This window comes from Lampetra fluviatilis, chromosome 2, assembly GCF_964198595.1.
Source record: "Lampetra fluviatilis chromosome 2, kcLamFluv1.1, whole genome shotgun sequence".
Classification (NCBI taxonomy): domain Eukaryota; kingdom Metazoa; phylum Chordata; class Hyperoartia; order Petromyzontiformes; family Petromyzontidae; genus Lampetra; species Lampetra fluviatilis.
The window spans coordinates 33,361,374-33,377,448 of NC_136276.1; the positions used below are offsets into that span (position 1 = coordinate 33,361,374).

The 16,075-nt window shown below is 48.5% G+C and overlaps 1 protein-coding gene across 2 annotated transcripts in view; it reads left to right on the forward strand.

Annotated features, from left to right (window-relative positions):
- PRIM2 (DNA primase subunit 2) overlaps positions 1-3,415 on the forward strand; it is a 30,296-nt gene extending 26,881 nt beyond the window's left edge. For both annotated transcript variants that reach the window (XM_078874673.1, XM_078874664.1), the window contains exon 14: positions 1,121-3,415. In XM_078874673.1, the coding sequence (XP_078730799.1) occupies positions 1,121-1,432 (312 nt within the window). In that variant the 3' untranslated portion in view covers positions 1,433-3,415. The remainder of the gene's footprint in view (positions 1-1,120) is intronic.
- The last annotated feature ends 12,660 nt before the right edge of the window (positions 3,416-16,075 follow it).

Genomic DNA, 16,075 nt, shown 5'->3' on the forward strand with positions numbered 1-16,075 from the left:
GAATATTAGCAACATCAGTCTTCAAACACATTAAATATGCCGAGCTGCCATAATTATATAAGATGTAAAGAAAACTCATGTGTTCCTGGTGGAACTCTATGGATCAAAGTACGTATATAAGCAGGCGGCACTGTTCTATGTATCCACATAAATAAAACATCCTATTCCTCTGGCCTATTGGCTTTTCAGATTAATATCCAGCAGTATTTGTCGTGCAGCGTTTGCTTGTTTAAATAAATTGCTTCGAGTGTGCTTGCTTAAACAAATGTTGTTGGATAACATTGGTCTGGAGGGCCAATGGGCCAGTCAACTAAAATGTTTTTTTATTGACATGTGTCAACAGAGTTCTGCTTATATATGCATTTTCCCATGGCTTGTTCGTTTAAAACAAAAACTATATATACTATTTTATTTTTCAGGTAAAGCCCACTGAGCTATTGTTCTTTTTAAATCCTTTATATTAAGTTCGCTTGCTTGCTTGCGCGCTTACGACCGTGCAAATCTTTCGATCGTTTTTTAACCCACTTCCCGTGATCCAATCGAGCTGACATTTTGCACACAGACTCGTTGTGCGTGACAATTTATTTTCATGAAAATTTTTTTCCAAAATTTTACACTTTTTAGGATTTAAAAAATTAGATTTAATTACCAATTGCTTAATGGTGGCAGGCAATCATCTGACCCATAGGTGGCAGCCATCTCAAGCCAAAGGACGAGAGGACTCTAGCCACCACGCATATAAAGGATTTATAGTGAAAAACTTTGTTTTTACGGGTTAATTTTTTAGAAGTGACCTGGCCACAAATGATCGCTCAACGAAGTGGATTATGTGGACATTTATAGCAGCCAAATATGCTTAAATGCATGTTTCTTAAAGTGGAGGGAAAAACCAGATGACCCGGAGAAAAATCCACTAAAACCACGGGGATAGAGACATGCAAACTCCAAATATACAGCAAGTGTCAGGGCTGGGATCGAACCCACCACCTCCTGTATATGAGGCGAGGGAGATGACATCTCTCCTCCGACATTTTGGCTTTAATGTTAAACCCTGGGCTGTTATTCAGTGCTTTTAAATTTAACACGTGGCAACCCCGTGTGTGTGCGCCTCCTCGACAAGGTGGAGGACACGAGCTTTGCCCTCAACCACCCAAACGAGTACTTTGAGGAGAGCGTGCGCCTCTTGTCGGGAGGCCGCCAGGCCAAGAAGGAGGCCGACGGCCTGGGCCGGTGGGACACATTGGCCTCCTCGGGTTCCACTCAAGCCTCACAGGGTGGCAGCAGCAGCAGCCAGCACCTCCCGCAAGCACCACCACCCAGCAGCAAGCAGCGGCCAAAGGCTGACGCTCCGGTCAAGAAGGAACTGGCCGAGTTGGCCAACGAGCTCATGGAGGGCCTGGACTCGGAGGACTTCCTTGATGACTTCATGTGATGGCAAAGGAGGGCTTGGTGAGGTGAGGGTGGAGGCCCTGGCAGTGTCTTGTGGTAAAGGAGAACACGCGAGCAAATGACAACACGAAGGGCTCGATAGGTTGTGGAAATTTTACAGTGGTCATGACGTTTTGGCTTTTGACTTAAACCCTGGGCTGTATTCGGTGCTTTTTAATGTTGTGCTTTGATGTGTTTTATTCATGAACGTGTGAATTGTTAGGTGAATGCGTAACGTGTAATTTTTTATCAAATCTAAACGAGTCCGCGTGTTTGTTTTGTAAATTAAATAACTTAAAAATAAAGATTACCCGTTTGTATTGTTATTCAGTCGGTTGCATTTATTGCATTTGTCGTCTAGTTGCCAACATTTTACGATGCTGTCTCTGTTCAGTGTATGGTAAAGAAAGTGCAGGAATAACCTTTACGGCGCGTGCTACTCTAATGCGTTTGGGAGGGAAGACCCTAAGTCATCAGCGTTGGCGACGTGCAGAGGTGTTTTGTGCGGGAGTGCTGCAATAAACCACAGTTATCGAGCGACCGGTATAAATGTGGAGATAAAGGAATCGCACACCCGCAGTAAAAGTGCGGCGGCCTATGCTCGTAATGTGTGCGTTTGCCGTGTTTTAGTGCCGAGCGGCTAAGTTGGCACAGGTGGTGCATTTTCCAGTCATCTCTGTTCACTGAAAACACCTGGGTCTGTCCCTTGACCTGCCAGGGATTTTTTCGAAACCTCACGTCTCCTCAACATGCATCGAGCCTGGCACAAACACTGTGGTGGCATCCCCATCACGAGCAGTGACTGGCGGCTGTTTTCCATATGCTGGGTTGAGCTGTTGCTGATTGTTGACGAATTCTCTTCACACGACAGTTGCGTTTGAGCCATCATGATTTGGGGTGCCAGGCAATTGACACCACGATGCAGATTGAGTGTCTTTGAGGGGAAATAAAATCCTGCTAGCTCTCGTGCCACCACTGGGTGGCAATAGGGCACTGAAAGTGCACAGGTGTGATGGACCATAAACCTAATTTCTTGTCTTCTTGGTTCTTTCGGTAAAGTGACGTAGAAGGGAAATAATAAAATAAGAAAAATGAAACAATATAATATATAACAATATTTTATTATGTTTTATTTTTATTATTTTTATTGTTTCCATTCTACGTGACTTTACCGAAAGAACCAAGAAGATGAATCCCTGCAGTCACGAAAGCTTTAAATCGAAATCTAATTTCTTGTGTCTGAGAATATAGGAAGTTCGGACCACTTCGTTGATTGTGATAAATCTGCGATGATTGTGCAATGCACTATCTCTTGTGACACCAGATCTCACAAGGGACATTCATAGAGTGGTACTTCGATTTGAACCGAACTTTGTACTTGAAAAAGTGCGTGTTGATAGAACAGGATTTCTGAAATGTCATGTGTCCCTCGTTGCCTCTAGCAGGTGAAATCGAGGTATTACCCATCAACCCTTTACGTATTCTACATCCCTTCACACGCCACGTGTTGAGCAGTTGCTGTTTATTTTATTTACCATTGCAATCAACTCTAACCAGATACACTTCCAATAGGATATTACATCTTGAAGCTACAGTCCCTTACGCAACCAGTTCTCGGCTCCACGGTTTAAGAATTTAATCAAGTATGCCCGGTTCAAAGCGGGGATGCATCGATCGTGGACTCGGCACATCTCACCAATTCAATATTGTCTCCAAATTGACATCTTCAAAGCAAAACTGTCAGAAGGTTGTGGAGGATTGTGTGGATGTGATGAGGCCATATGCATCTGACGTGCCCGTTGTGAGCTGCTTTTGTTTAACTTTCACAGGCATTTTCATCATTGTTTCTCAATTTAGAAAATGTAAAAACGTCCGCCATGAGAGCCATGTGAAATTTTGGCAATCCTGATGCATCACCGTGCACCGTTAGTGTACAACATTTGTTTGAAATCTGAGCGTCACACTCCGAGACACATTTCTTGTCAATGTTGTGTGGAATCGGGTGAAACGGCCAGGCTAGTGTGTTCACGATGCATAAAAAACAGGCTACATGAAGCATATAACATTCATTGTGATGTTGCACCGTGTTGTTCAAAAAGATGCGATAAAAGTCTGTATTGCCTGTTCATAGTCCATCAAGCATGGGGCCTTCTGGACGAATGTTTCATCACAATGGTCATAGCAGCAGAGATGAGTGTTTTGGCTGTATATGAATATATCACTGTAGCCTGTGATCTTTATGTATCCATATATATGTCAATAAAGAGCTATTACGGATTCCTATAAAACGCAAACCTACAAGAGTATCTGCAGTCAAGCGTTAAGTGCAGGTCCAATTTAAATATATTCTGCGGCGCTCTGTTGCGGTGGATACTAAGTGGGAGCATACCACATCATTGGGATGTTAATTCATAAAAGGCATAAAATTAAACATGGGTAAGATTCGTCTCTATACAGAACGGGCTTGGATATAGATTGTTTTTAAACAATAATTGACCTGACACGTGCCACTGAAGATGGCCCTGCTAAATACTGTAAATAAGACAGTATGTTGAACTTCTTTCGCACCGTACGCAGCCAACCGTGCGAATCGGAGGTACAAGGCCAGTCTGTTGCTGGATCAAGGCCTCCTAGTGTCGTATGGGTCAAGGAGGGTGTTTGATTATACTTTGCCATGATCGGCAGTGCGGGTTGGTGGAGGGTTAGGAGTGGTGCCCAGAGCCAGTTAAGCTTTCGCTTGCCGCTGATGTTCAGCCGAGGATACATCACGTTAGCGCAGTGCGCCAACCACTGCACCACCGCTCCGATCCTGATAAATTATGCTGACTTAACTCAAGGTGCGTGATCTGTGTAGGGGGTGGTGGTGTTTACCTCTGCAAATAATACGGCATTAAAGCTGCCGCAAGATCGCTTAACCCCGAAACCGCGCGTCGCTGAAATTCCATCCCCGCCCGTTGCCGCGTGTACTGCTGACCTCGATATGATTCAATTACTGCTCGTGCGCCATCTCCGCGTTCCGACCATTCGGGTTGATTCCATGGAAATTCCACGGTAATTATAGCCCCAAGCCGGCGGCTGCTCCTTGCGGTGGCACGGCTGTTCCCCCTCCATCCAACATCAGTCGGGAAAAACAAACCCGCACCAGACAAAACGGACAGAGCCTCCCCGTCCCGCGCTCCCCCAGCAGAAACGTAGCTGCAATGTCGGTCGCCCGTACGGCACAATGGTTAATGTCTCAAGTCGTCAAATCAATTTATTTTCGCTTAACACGTGGCGCCTTTCTGGTACGTATCTGCCACTCAAAGCGTCATAATATAAACATTAAATTAAAAAAAAATATTCAAAAAGGAAGAAATTCGTTTGTATTCAAAAGCCTAAACATTCCTAAAATAAGGTGATACCACCCACAGGGCCGACACTGCATGGGGGATTTACAAATAAATCCAGCAGTGGATTTACAAATAAGCGGTATATATTATTACACTGGTAAAAACACATTGCGTAAAACTACATTTCAGTATCCATTGTTAAATACCACGGGAAGCCAGTTACAACGTTGCGTTGTGATGTAAAGCAACGCGTGGTGGTGTGGACGAACCAGATTATTCGGCGCCTTTTCTCAAGAAAATTGGTTTGATAGAGACCCGTGGGGTTAATGAAGATAGCAGCCGGGTGAAGATGAGAAGTTTGAAACTACACACAAAAAAACCCCATAATGCCAAGAGCAATCAACCTCTGTACAGAGAGTACTCGATCATTGCACACTCGAGGTTTGACCGCCTGCACTCCTTTTCCGTTTTGATAGGGGCTGTTCTGATCATCTCCACATTTTGGACGAGTTAAGATCGTGGCTTAATTGAATCTGCCGGCCTCGCTAAGACCCCCCCCACCGGAATAATGGGGCGTTGAAGGTTTACTGTAAACCGTGGATGGATTAAATGAAGACGCTCGCTTGTAATGAAGACCGTGGCCTGTAATTAATCCTGCAGGTTATTGAATATTAATTTGTATTTTCATGGAGAAGATGGGGTAAAAACATGTGGAGGCGCGTGTAATTAAGACGGGCGTAATGAAGACTATCTAAATGAAGGTGCCGGCTTCATTAAAAATACGGCTTAATGAAGATTCGGGATTTGTGTAGACTGAAGCTTAATGAAGGCGACAGGTTAATTGATATAGCGGCTGATTGAAGACTGTAGAAAATCACGAAGACCGGTGTTTTATGAAGACCCTGTCTTAATGCTGACCACGGGGCTTAATTAAGACGGCAGCTTAATTAAGACAGCCGATTCTTGAATACTACGGATTAATTAAGACCGCGGGTTTAATGAAGATAGCGGATGAATGAAGGCCAGTGCTGACTGCAGCCGGTGATTTGATGAAGTTGGTAGCTTATCGCGCGTACACAGCCCGCTGAGAGTAAAGGGCGTGCATATATACGTGGATATATATCATATACTTCACACTATTTTAGAAAAAAAAGTTTTGCTGGCTGGCTGGCTGGATGTCATGTCCCCTCCGGAGCGAGGGATGGACGAACGAACGGACAGACCGTCACTTCCGAAGGACGGTGCCGGCCGCTACTAAAAGAAAAACATAATTATTATGCTCATGATGACGGAGACTTGTGTTGCCTCCAAAACGTCGTGATTTATTATTTTATTTTTATTTCTATTATTTTATTATTTACTTACAGTCACGAAAGCTTCAAATCTAGAAATGATTAATGAAGATTTAATCTCATGACAGTAACGGGGGAGGGGAGAGGCGATAAAGTTGGTGGTGATGATGGGCAAATTGGGATCCATATTCACTCCATTTGTCCAGACGGCCACTCCACCAGTGATACCAGGTCCTGGCCGGCTCCACCAGTAGGGCCGGGTGGTGGTGCGGCTCGAACTTTCAAACCCCGGAGCAACACAGAGCTTCCTCGGCTCACCGAGATGTGTGGACAAAACACGGCTTCGTTGTCGCTGTGGCGTGGTGCTGCCAGATGGTATAGCCCAGTGTTGTTCATTGCAAGGCCCGCGGGCCATTGGTGGCCCCTGGTGGCCTTCTTTAGTGCGGCGTGTGGCCCCCCGACAATACACGAATGTGAAAACAGCCCGAGCAGGCGGTGTGGCGGGCCTCATGACACTGACGTCTGGTCGGCGAAAGTGGGCCCCCCTCTGAAATTGAGTGACGAACACACTGCCATCGATGAAGGTCTGAAGGTTATTCCCGTCGCGATCCGTGCGTGTGGCGGAGCTGTGATCCGTGTCGTGTTTAACGCCGTCCTCCCCGGTTCTCTTTTTTAAATCCTTTATATTAAGTTCACTTGCTTGCTTGCTTGCTCGCTTACGACCATGCAAATCTTTCGGTCGTTTTTTTAACCCACTTCCCGTGATCCAACCGAGCTGACATTTTGCACACAGACTCGTTGTGCGTGACAATTTATTTTCGTGAAAAAAAAATTCCTAAATTTTACACTTTTTAGGAAAAAAATATATATATTTAATTACCAATTGCTTAATGGTGGCAGGCAATCATCTGACCCATAGGTGGCAGCCATCTCAAGCCAGAGGACGAGAGGACTCTAGCCGCCCGTTTCAAAGACCAATGTGGGCTGGGTTGTGGCCCATTGAACACGCATATAAAGGATTTATAGTGAAAAACTTTGTTTTTACGGGTTAATTTTTTTAAACATAATCCACTCTCAATTCTATCCGGGGAGCGGTGGCGCAGGAGTTAGCCCGCTGAGTGTAATTCTTAGCCGTGGTGAACAGCAGTGGCAATTAATGTCGAAACGGGTCCTGCCTGGGCTTCTCCCTTCACCAACCCGCACTGACCAGCGTGGTGAAGTATGGTCAAACATCTCCACGTGATTCAATTGTGCGGAGGCCTTCATCCAGCAGTGGATTAATTATCAAAGGGTTAATATTAGATGTGTGTGTGCGCGCGCGCAATAACCATGGTAAGAGTTACACCGCGGGCTAATTGCCTGTGGTAAGACAATCAAATGTGATCGGTTTCAAATTCCAATCGGGAGCCCAATCAGCGGCAAAAACCCCGCTCACTTAAATCGACCTTAAATTGGAGCGGCGGCGCGGTGGTTAGCGCACTACGGTGTGAACCCGGCGACCTCCGTTCGATTCCCTGCCACGGTTAACATCGGGGAAGAAGGTGACGTCTGAAATGGCCCCGTCCCTTCGTTGACCCGCACAAAGCAGCATTGGTAAAACAAAACCATTTGATCGAGACGGCGCCGGGGCGATCTTCATCCAGCAGTAGATCGACACAGAGCTCGTGGGGGCGTCGTGCTTGGCCTAAGGATCGGGCCTCAACGTCACGAGGATCAGGGAACCGGCGGTGTCGCTATCGAGTGTGCAGGCGGTGCAACTGCACTTGAGCCCTCGTGGCCCTAGCCCCATCACAACCTGCCCAATTCAATTTCTTGCGCCACTGCCCATGCCACGCAGGCAGGGAGACCACTTCTGAGAGCAGGGACCGTACAGGAACCCCTTGCTGAGACCTGGGATCCAACTACACAGTCCCCATCTCTCTGAGCCTAATTAACTCTGTGCCTGTGTGCGCGTTGCCTGTGTGACTCATTGCGCGCGCGCGCGCCCGCCGCTAATTGCGCCAGCGTCGCAGCTGCGGAAGAGACGCCTAATTAATGCTGGCGACCTCATCCCAGGGGGAGAGGCCCGTTTGATAACTCGGAGATTTGCGGAGAAAGAGATTAAGACGGAGGACGAGAGAGACGCGCGCGGCGAGGATGGTGATTGAGTTACAGAGTTCATGAGGTCACACCGATCACGGATGCGCACGTCGATGATACTCGAATCGAGACAAAAATATTCGCACCCCTTTGTTACGCGTAAAGATAAAGGCGCGGCCCTGCAAGTGCTTGTTCACGCCACTGCTGGGGCGAATGGGCCTCCACTTAAAGGGAGCTCTATGAGGTTATTTGACCGACCGGTACTCTTCCACGATCTCCAGACATATTTTTCAAGAGGTTAGAGCACTCATACTTTACCCCACCACACGCGATCCTGCCGTTCGACGAACGGTGATGTATCCATTCATACACTGCTGACTGGGCAGGAAACTTGCTCCATTATTTCAACTGTCGCGTCGGCAGAACGAACCGTGCAGTGTGCTGACCAATACACCATGCAGGCGTGTGCGTGCACGCGCGCGTGCGATGGTGGAGCGCTGCGGATCGAACCCAGTTCGATTCCCGCTCACGACAGTGGCGAACATTAGAACCGGTCCTGGGCCTCCCCGTAGGTGGACCCACCATTAAATGAGTACCTCGTGCAGTGCGTAAGCGTCACAACTGGGGAGACAAAGGCGGTCGAGCGCGGTGTTGGCTACCCACCCCCTAGTGTGCCGTGCCGGCCTTCATAGGTGCTCGCTAAACAGCATTTGCCCCAACAGTCTGTTAAAGGCTATACGGGTGATCTTTGTCTGACATGGGCGGCTCTCTGTGGACGCTAAGTGGCCTTGGAATGAATAATGTACTAATCACATCGACGTCTTAAAAGCACGAGCACGTGACCAGCAGGTGAGGCTGGGTTAACAAATGAATGAATGAGCGAGCGGTCAATCTTTCATCACATTAAGTTGCCTCCCGATCACTCTGCTGTCGCTACTACCATGTTTACGGCTCCTATGAACGTCGTTAACAACCTTGATTCCTCCATCCATGCTGTCCCATCCGTGCTTTGTTTACCCACCACACTGCCGGTCACAACAACACAAACCTCCCACTAATTCCATCACTCACCCACTCACTCACTCGTCAACACTGCCCCTGTACAAGGCTTCACTCTCGATGCATATTCCCTCGCTTTGCTCGACTAAACATTCCCTCCCATCGTTTCTCTTCCTCCCCACCACACGCTCTAATAATAATAACCTTGCTCAATTCAAGAAATCGTCTAGACTCCTTCGCTATTAGTGCTGTTTGTTGCTGATCGTCTGGAGATTTGGGCCTTTTTGGCCTGCGCTCAGCAATCATTATTTAAAAATAAAAAAAATATTTCACGACCAAACTAGGAGCACGCGGATGAGGCCATCGGGCAGTAGAATTAAATACATTGCGTGAACATCTCCATCAAATTGGATACCGAGCAAAGAGTTTCACGCTCCGTTCTGGATTTGAGATTTTCTTATTGAGCCGGTGAGATCCAGACGATCAAAACCGGTAAAAGAATATTCTTAGGTTTTTTCCGGTAAAGTCACGTAGGTAAAAAAATTAAAATTAATAAAAGTAAAATAAAATTAAAATAAAATAAAAATCACGACGTTTCGGAGGCAACACAAGCTTCCGTCTTCAGGTGGAACCGTCACAGCACGACTGCTGTATCAAGTAAAAAAAAATGCTTCAGCTGATGCCGTTTGTTTGCTTAAACAGATACCGAGGCTGCTGCTCCACTTAATATTGCGTCACTGCATTCTGGAACTCGGTCCCCTCTCCCCTTCGTGTCACGTGCTGCTGCGAAAGCGGGGAACTCGTCACCGGATTCATTTATTCACTTGAACGTGGAAACACTTGCACGTGTCATTACCCATAATTCTCTACACAAACCCCCCCCCCCCCCCCCGCGTAATGGGGTTTGTCTCCCGAACTAATTGCGTCACTTCATTGGAGACGCGGCCTGCTAGCAATCAGGGCTAATTGATCGCGATGACGCTAATTGACTCGGCGCTAATTGATATTCCGCATCAACTCGGGTTGCCGCGCGGCTTCGCCTCGAATGTTGATTGTCGGAGAGCATCGATTAAGAACGTCGAGCCACGACATCGTGACATCCATCTCATTATTTTATAATTGAGGTCGACCTCAACGAAGCTGTTCGCGGTGTAAATGGGGGGGGGGGGGCCCTCGACTAGCGAAGCCACTGGCTCGATTCCATCTAGATTTGAAGCTTTCGTGACTGCAAGGATTCATATTGTTAGGGTTTTTCGGTAAAGTCACGTAGGTAAAAAAGTTAAAATTTAAATTAATAAAAGTAAAATAAAAATAAAATAAAAATCACGACGTTTCGGAGGCAACGGAAGCTTGTGTTGCCTCCGAAACGTCGTGATTTTTAATTTAATTTTAATTTTATTAATTTGAATTAAAAAATGTCACCTACGTGACTTTACCGAAAAAACCTAATAATATCGATTCCATCTGCCGTGCGCAATATGCTGAGGCGTCTTAACCCACCCCCCTCCCCCCATGACCACCGCACACCGCTGTCGATGCTCGTTAGTAGGAACGCAGTTTCGCGTGCGGTGGGGTAAAGTTTTGGCGTTTTGGACCTGGTTCAGCAAAATAAAAGTTTACATTTTAACGAGGAGCGTTCTAGTGGCGTCACTGCAGTGACGATCTTAGAGCACGTACAAGGTTGACGTCGCAGTCACTCCTCCCCGAGCAGGCTGCATGTCGCCCCATCGTCATCGTCGTCCTCAGTATTATTATGATTGCCACTGCAGATGCATGTTTGAGGTCACGCTGAGAGGCAGAGAGAAGAACACGCGGATAAGGGGCCGTCCAAAAAAGACGTCACGCGATTTTGGACGATTTTTGACCCCCCCCCCCTCGTCACACGGCGTCACAAAGAATCAGACCCCCTTCAAATATGACGTCACAAAGCTCTGCCCCCCCCCCTCAAAAATAAAACATGCTGCAAATGGCTTTAAACTATTGTCATTGTAGTGCGTATTTAATGTGGCGCTGCACTCTGATGTTGTAGGAGAAAACGAAATATGAAAAAGTCTATTTAATTAAGTAGAACGTGTTGTCTATATTTATTTAAAGTTGCGCATTTTGATGTGACGTCACATTTATCAAACCCCCCCCCCTCGTCACACATCGTCACAAATGTCTGTGACGATGTGTGACGAGGGGGGTGCGTGACGTCATTTATGGACGGCCCCTAAAAGAACGCATACAAATGTAGAGACGCCATTTTTCACATCACTTAGGGAATTAAATGTGGGATTTGTGCAGGGCACGTCGCTTATTTAGCCAGAGCACCGAACTACCCGCTTAAAATCCACGCACGCGAGGGTGCAACACTATATCCCCGTACAAATGTAACAAAAACAGGTGGCGACTATTCCACCCGCTGTATTGCCTTCCCGCGGCGAGCCCGGAGTATGTGCCAACTCCTCGACGCCTACGGGAAGGGAGCTTCACAACATGAGTGTGGTCATCCACCAACTCTCGCTTGCTGCCTCCCAGAGGTCGCAAACGGGTTTTGATTGGTTACCCGTACCCGGCCGCACCAGGGTCGCAAATGGGTACCCGTACCAGTACCCGGCCGGGTACGGGTACCCGTTCCCTACCCGTACCCGTACCCTACCCGAAATGAGTGACAAACAGTTACTCACCAGTGACTCACGGTACGGGTAGCCGTTTGCCACCCTGGTGCGGCCGGGTACGGGTAGTCGGGTATCGGGTACCCGGTTGCGACCTCTGCTGGCTCCACAGCGCCGGGTTACAGGCAGCCGCGTGCGTGACCCGACGGAGCGAGAGGGATGACAACGGAGAGTGGCTGCCCATGCAGAGCTTGAGCGTCCCCCGTAGGGGATGTCCACCCACGGAGACGGAGCGTGACGAGGAGGGTCGGTGAGTGCCGAATTCACGTTCGGAATCGGAATCTTTTCTTTGAGTGGATGGAGGAATCCGATGAGCGACAGAGCTGCTTTTTACACGCTTTTATTTAACTCACTCTGTTGTTGTTGTAGTATCCTCAAATCGTGTAACTCAATTTTATTTCACAGATGTCCAGGAGGGGCGGATCAGAACCGCACAACAACAAACAACACAACAACTCGATAGGAGTGTAAAGTGTAGAAAAGGTAAGCACATCACAAATACAATCAAAACTAAACTGTTTTTTTTATTTTACCAGCTAAAGCCCACTGAGCAATTAGCTGCCTTTTCAAAAGCGATCTCGCCACAAATGACATCTCAACGGAGTGACTTATTGCGTGGAAATTCATAGCAGCCAAATACTCGAAATAATCTAAACGATCCAGACGATTCGTACGGGGGATGAGGGGAATGGGGAGAGGGGGTAATGGGGTTCGGGGGGGGGGGGGAGTTCATTCAGCAGTGGATTGCTCACGTCTGACGACGATTAACAACGTTTCGGCCACAGCAACAAAAGCGACTTCGCGGCTGAGTCCGGGAGTGGAGGGGGGGCCGCGTCGCTGAGGCGGAACGGAAACGCGGGGGGTGGGGGGCTGTGTAATGGAGGCGCGCGAGATGTCTGCGCGTTAAAGCGTCTGCTTAATTATTTAATGGCGACTTAGCCGTCGTCGTTAGGAAATGTGCACGTCGTGCTTTACCTCGCGATAATTTTAATGGATTTTTGTCTTCACAGCCGGTCCACCCCCCCCCCTCTCCCCCCTCCATAACCCCCCACCCTACCACCACCACTGCTGATGATGACGACGTAGAGAAACCCGGGTTCGTATCCCAAACGGGGTTCTTCCTGTACCAGAGGTCAGCAAGCAAAGTCACAAGGAGAGACATTTTTTTTTTGAATTCGGTGCAACAAAAAAAACAACGCTCACTATTTCAAGATCCGCAAAGCACTGCGTGTGTGGTGCCAAGAAGCGGTCCTTAGAAGAGCTACATGCGGCTCCGGAACCTCAGGCTGCCGACCCCTGACCTGTACGTACGTACGTATCCACTGTATACTGAACTTCTTTCGCACCGCATGTAGCCAACCGTGCTAATCGGATGCCGCCTCAAGTGCCGTTTCCTTTGTTGGACCGGGTGATAACATTCCAGAGGTCAGGATGTCGGAGCATCCCTCGATATACGGAACACGGATCCCTTCCTGGAAAAAAATGTGTCCGCACAAGCGAACTTCCATAAATCGAACCCTATTCCGCCTTTGCCTTCCGTTATATCATTGGAGATGCGTTCCGACGACGACAGAAAAAAATCGGCCCCAAGACACAAGAATATCACACTTAGGAATGTAGCAAAGCATTTTTAAGGCACACATTTAATTGAGAATCGATATTTCTGTTTCCGTACAAACGCATCTCCAATTTAAGTAATGAAAGTCAATGGGGGAAATAGGGATCGATTTATGGAATTTCGTTTAACGGACACATTTTTGGTCACGTGTCTGTTCCGAATATCGAGCGATGCCCGCATACGTGCCGTGATGGATCCTCATCTGGCTTAAAGGTAAGGGGTAGTTTATTTGGGTGCTCGCTGATGTAGGGTGCTAACTCACGGTGCTGGGTGCTAGGTCGTGATGCAAGGTGCAGACTCATGGTCCAGGGTGCTGGTCGTGCAGGGTGCTGACTCGTGGTGCAAGGTGCTCTGACGCTGGGTGCTCGTGGTGCAGACTGCTGACTCGTGGTACAGAGTACAGACTCGTGGTGCTGGGTGCTCGTGACGCTGGGTGCTCGGGCGTGGTGCCGGGTGCACGTGACGCTGGTTCGTGGTGCAAGATGCAGGATTGCGTAACGCACCCAATAGCAGACCCCGTGACCCAGTGCTCCGGGCGGTGATGAATGAGCAGAAAAAACGCGGACTGGGTCCGCTCCCCGCCCTCCTCCACCAACCTCCCCTGCCCCCCTCCCACCCTAATTAGGGGCTCCCCTTGTGGGAGCCGTGTTGAGATGACCCCTGCACTTTCTTGGTTACCCCGAGGAGAAATAACTTTGTGTGATTTTTTTTTATTCCTAATCCGGGAAAGATTCATTGAGTTTCGCGAGAGTTCTGCGTTTGGGATCGAGTTATTTGGCTTGCACGTTTGGGAGTCGCACGGAGGAAAACCCAAAAAAAAATCCACCACGCGTACGAGGGGATAACGCTCTGAAAGCTCCGCACAGATGGATTCAAGAAACCACACTTGTTGCACCGCTATCCTGTTTGGTCGCCACGCATCCCACCGGCTTTGTTTACAGGCGGTGACCGGGCCGTGCGGTTGTACTGCGCGTTCGCCGCTTGTCTTTGAAGAGGTTCGCGGTTCGAAAGCAACGGCCGCCCTGGTTAACGCTCCGGGTGTCCGTTAAAGATCACGTGACCTTTATATATTTTTAAACGCCAGGGGAGGTCATGTGCCGAGAGTCGTGCTCTAAATTCTGCCAAATTTGCATATCGCCTCCTCTGTGAAACATCGCACAAGGCTTTCACGTCGTCACGATAAGAATGACGCAACTGCTAAATGTACTCGGTGTTTTTTGTATCCCTATTATTAGTACAGCATCTCGAGTTTTACACATCTCTACGTGATCCACCAACCCTCACCTCCAAATCGCTGGATCACAGGAGCGCACCACTACGTCGAAGGGGCCGTCCATAAATGACGTCACGCACCTAGGGGGGAGGGGGGGTCAGACATTTGTGACGATGTGTGACGATGGGGGGAGGGGTTTGAGAAATGTGACGTCACATCAAAATGCGCAACTATAATTAAATATAGACAACACGTTCTACTTAATTAAGTAGACTTTTTAATAAATGTTTTTTCCTACAACATCAGAGTGCAGCGCCACATTAAATACGCACTGCAATGACAATAGTTTAAAGCGATTTGAAGCACGTTTTATTTTGGGGGGGGGGGGGGGCAGAGCTTTGTGACGTCATATTTGAGGGGGGGGGGTTGACTTTTTGTGACGCCGTGTGACGAGAGAGGGGGGGGTCAAAAATCGTCCAAAATCGCGTGACGTCATTTATGGACGGCCCCTAACGCAGTGGTTCTTAACCTTGACTGCAGCCGTTCACCCCTTTGGTTCTCAATCGTAAATGTTTTAAAATAATATTAATAAACAACAGTTAATAAATAGTAGTTGTACTTAAGTGCCCGTGCTTATTGTGTTTGTCGATAATCTTACCTTCTAAAAAGAAATGTGGCCACGTCTCGCACCCCCAGAAAGGGCATCTCCCACCCCCAGTGGGTGCAGCGTGTACCCCAGATTAAGAAGAACCACTGCGTCTAATGGAAAGAACTCCCCCCCCCCTCCCCCCATTCTAAAAGCGCACCCCCAGCCAACCCCACGATGTCCATGCGGTACTGCAAGGCACGACCCTGTCACGCTGGACTGACGTCTCGCAAGGCGGTGGCAGCACACACACTTTACCACACTAACACACGCGACAACCTGCCGATGCAGTAGCGTAGTTTGTGTGCTCATTTCTACCAGCTCAGACCCCGCCTGCTTGCCCTTCGCCAACATAAAACACATTCCTGCGGAGGGAGCTGGTAGGAACGTTGGGTTGCTCGGTCAATGGCCAGCGTCAACCGCGGCGTGGTGTTTTCCGCAAATATGCTCGACTGCGAGGGCGGGCACAAGCCGGCGTGAGTAGGTTAAACGTTGAGTTTTATAAGGGCACCACGGGGTGACCAGCACCTCCCCACCCAGCCCCACCCCTCCCACCCCCCACTCAGCCCCACCCTCCCCACCCAGCCCCTCCCCACCCAGCCCCACCCTACCCATCCAGCCCCTCCCCACCCTCCATTCCCCACCCAGCCCCTCTCCACCCAGCCCCTCCCCACCCAGCCCCACCCCTCTCATTTTTGGATGCACGACGGACGGACACAATAATCCCCTGTGGGCTGGTGGAGCCATGAGGTTCCTACCAGTATAACCTCTTGTTGTAACAGCTCTCTCTCTCGCTGTGTTCTTACTGGTTCAG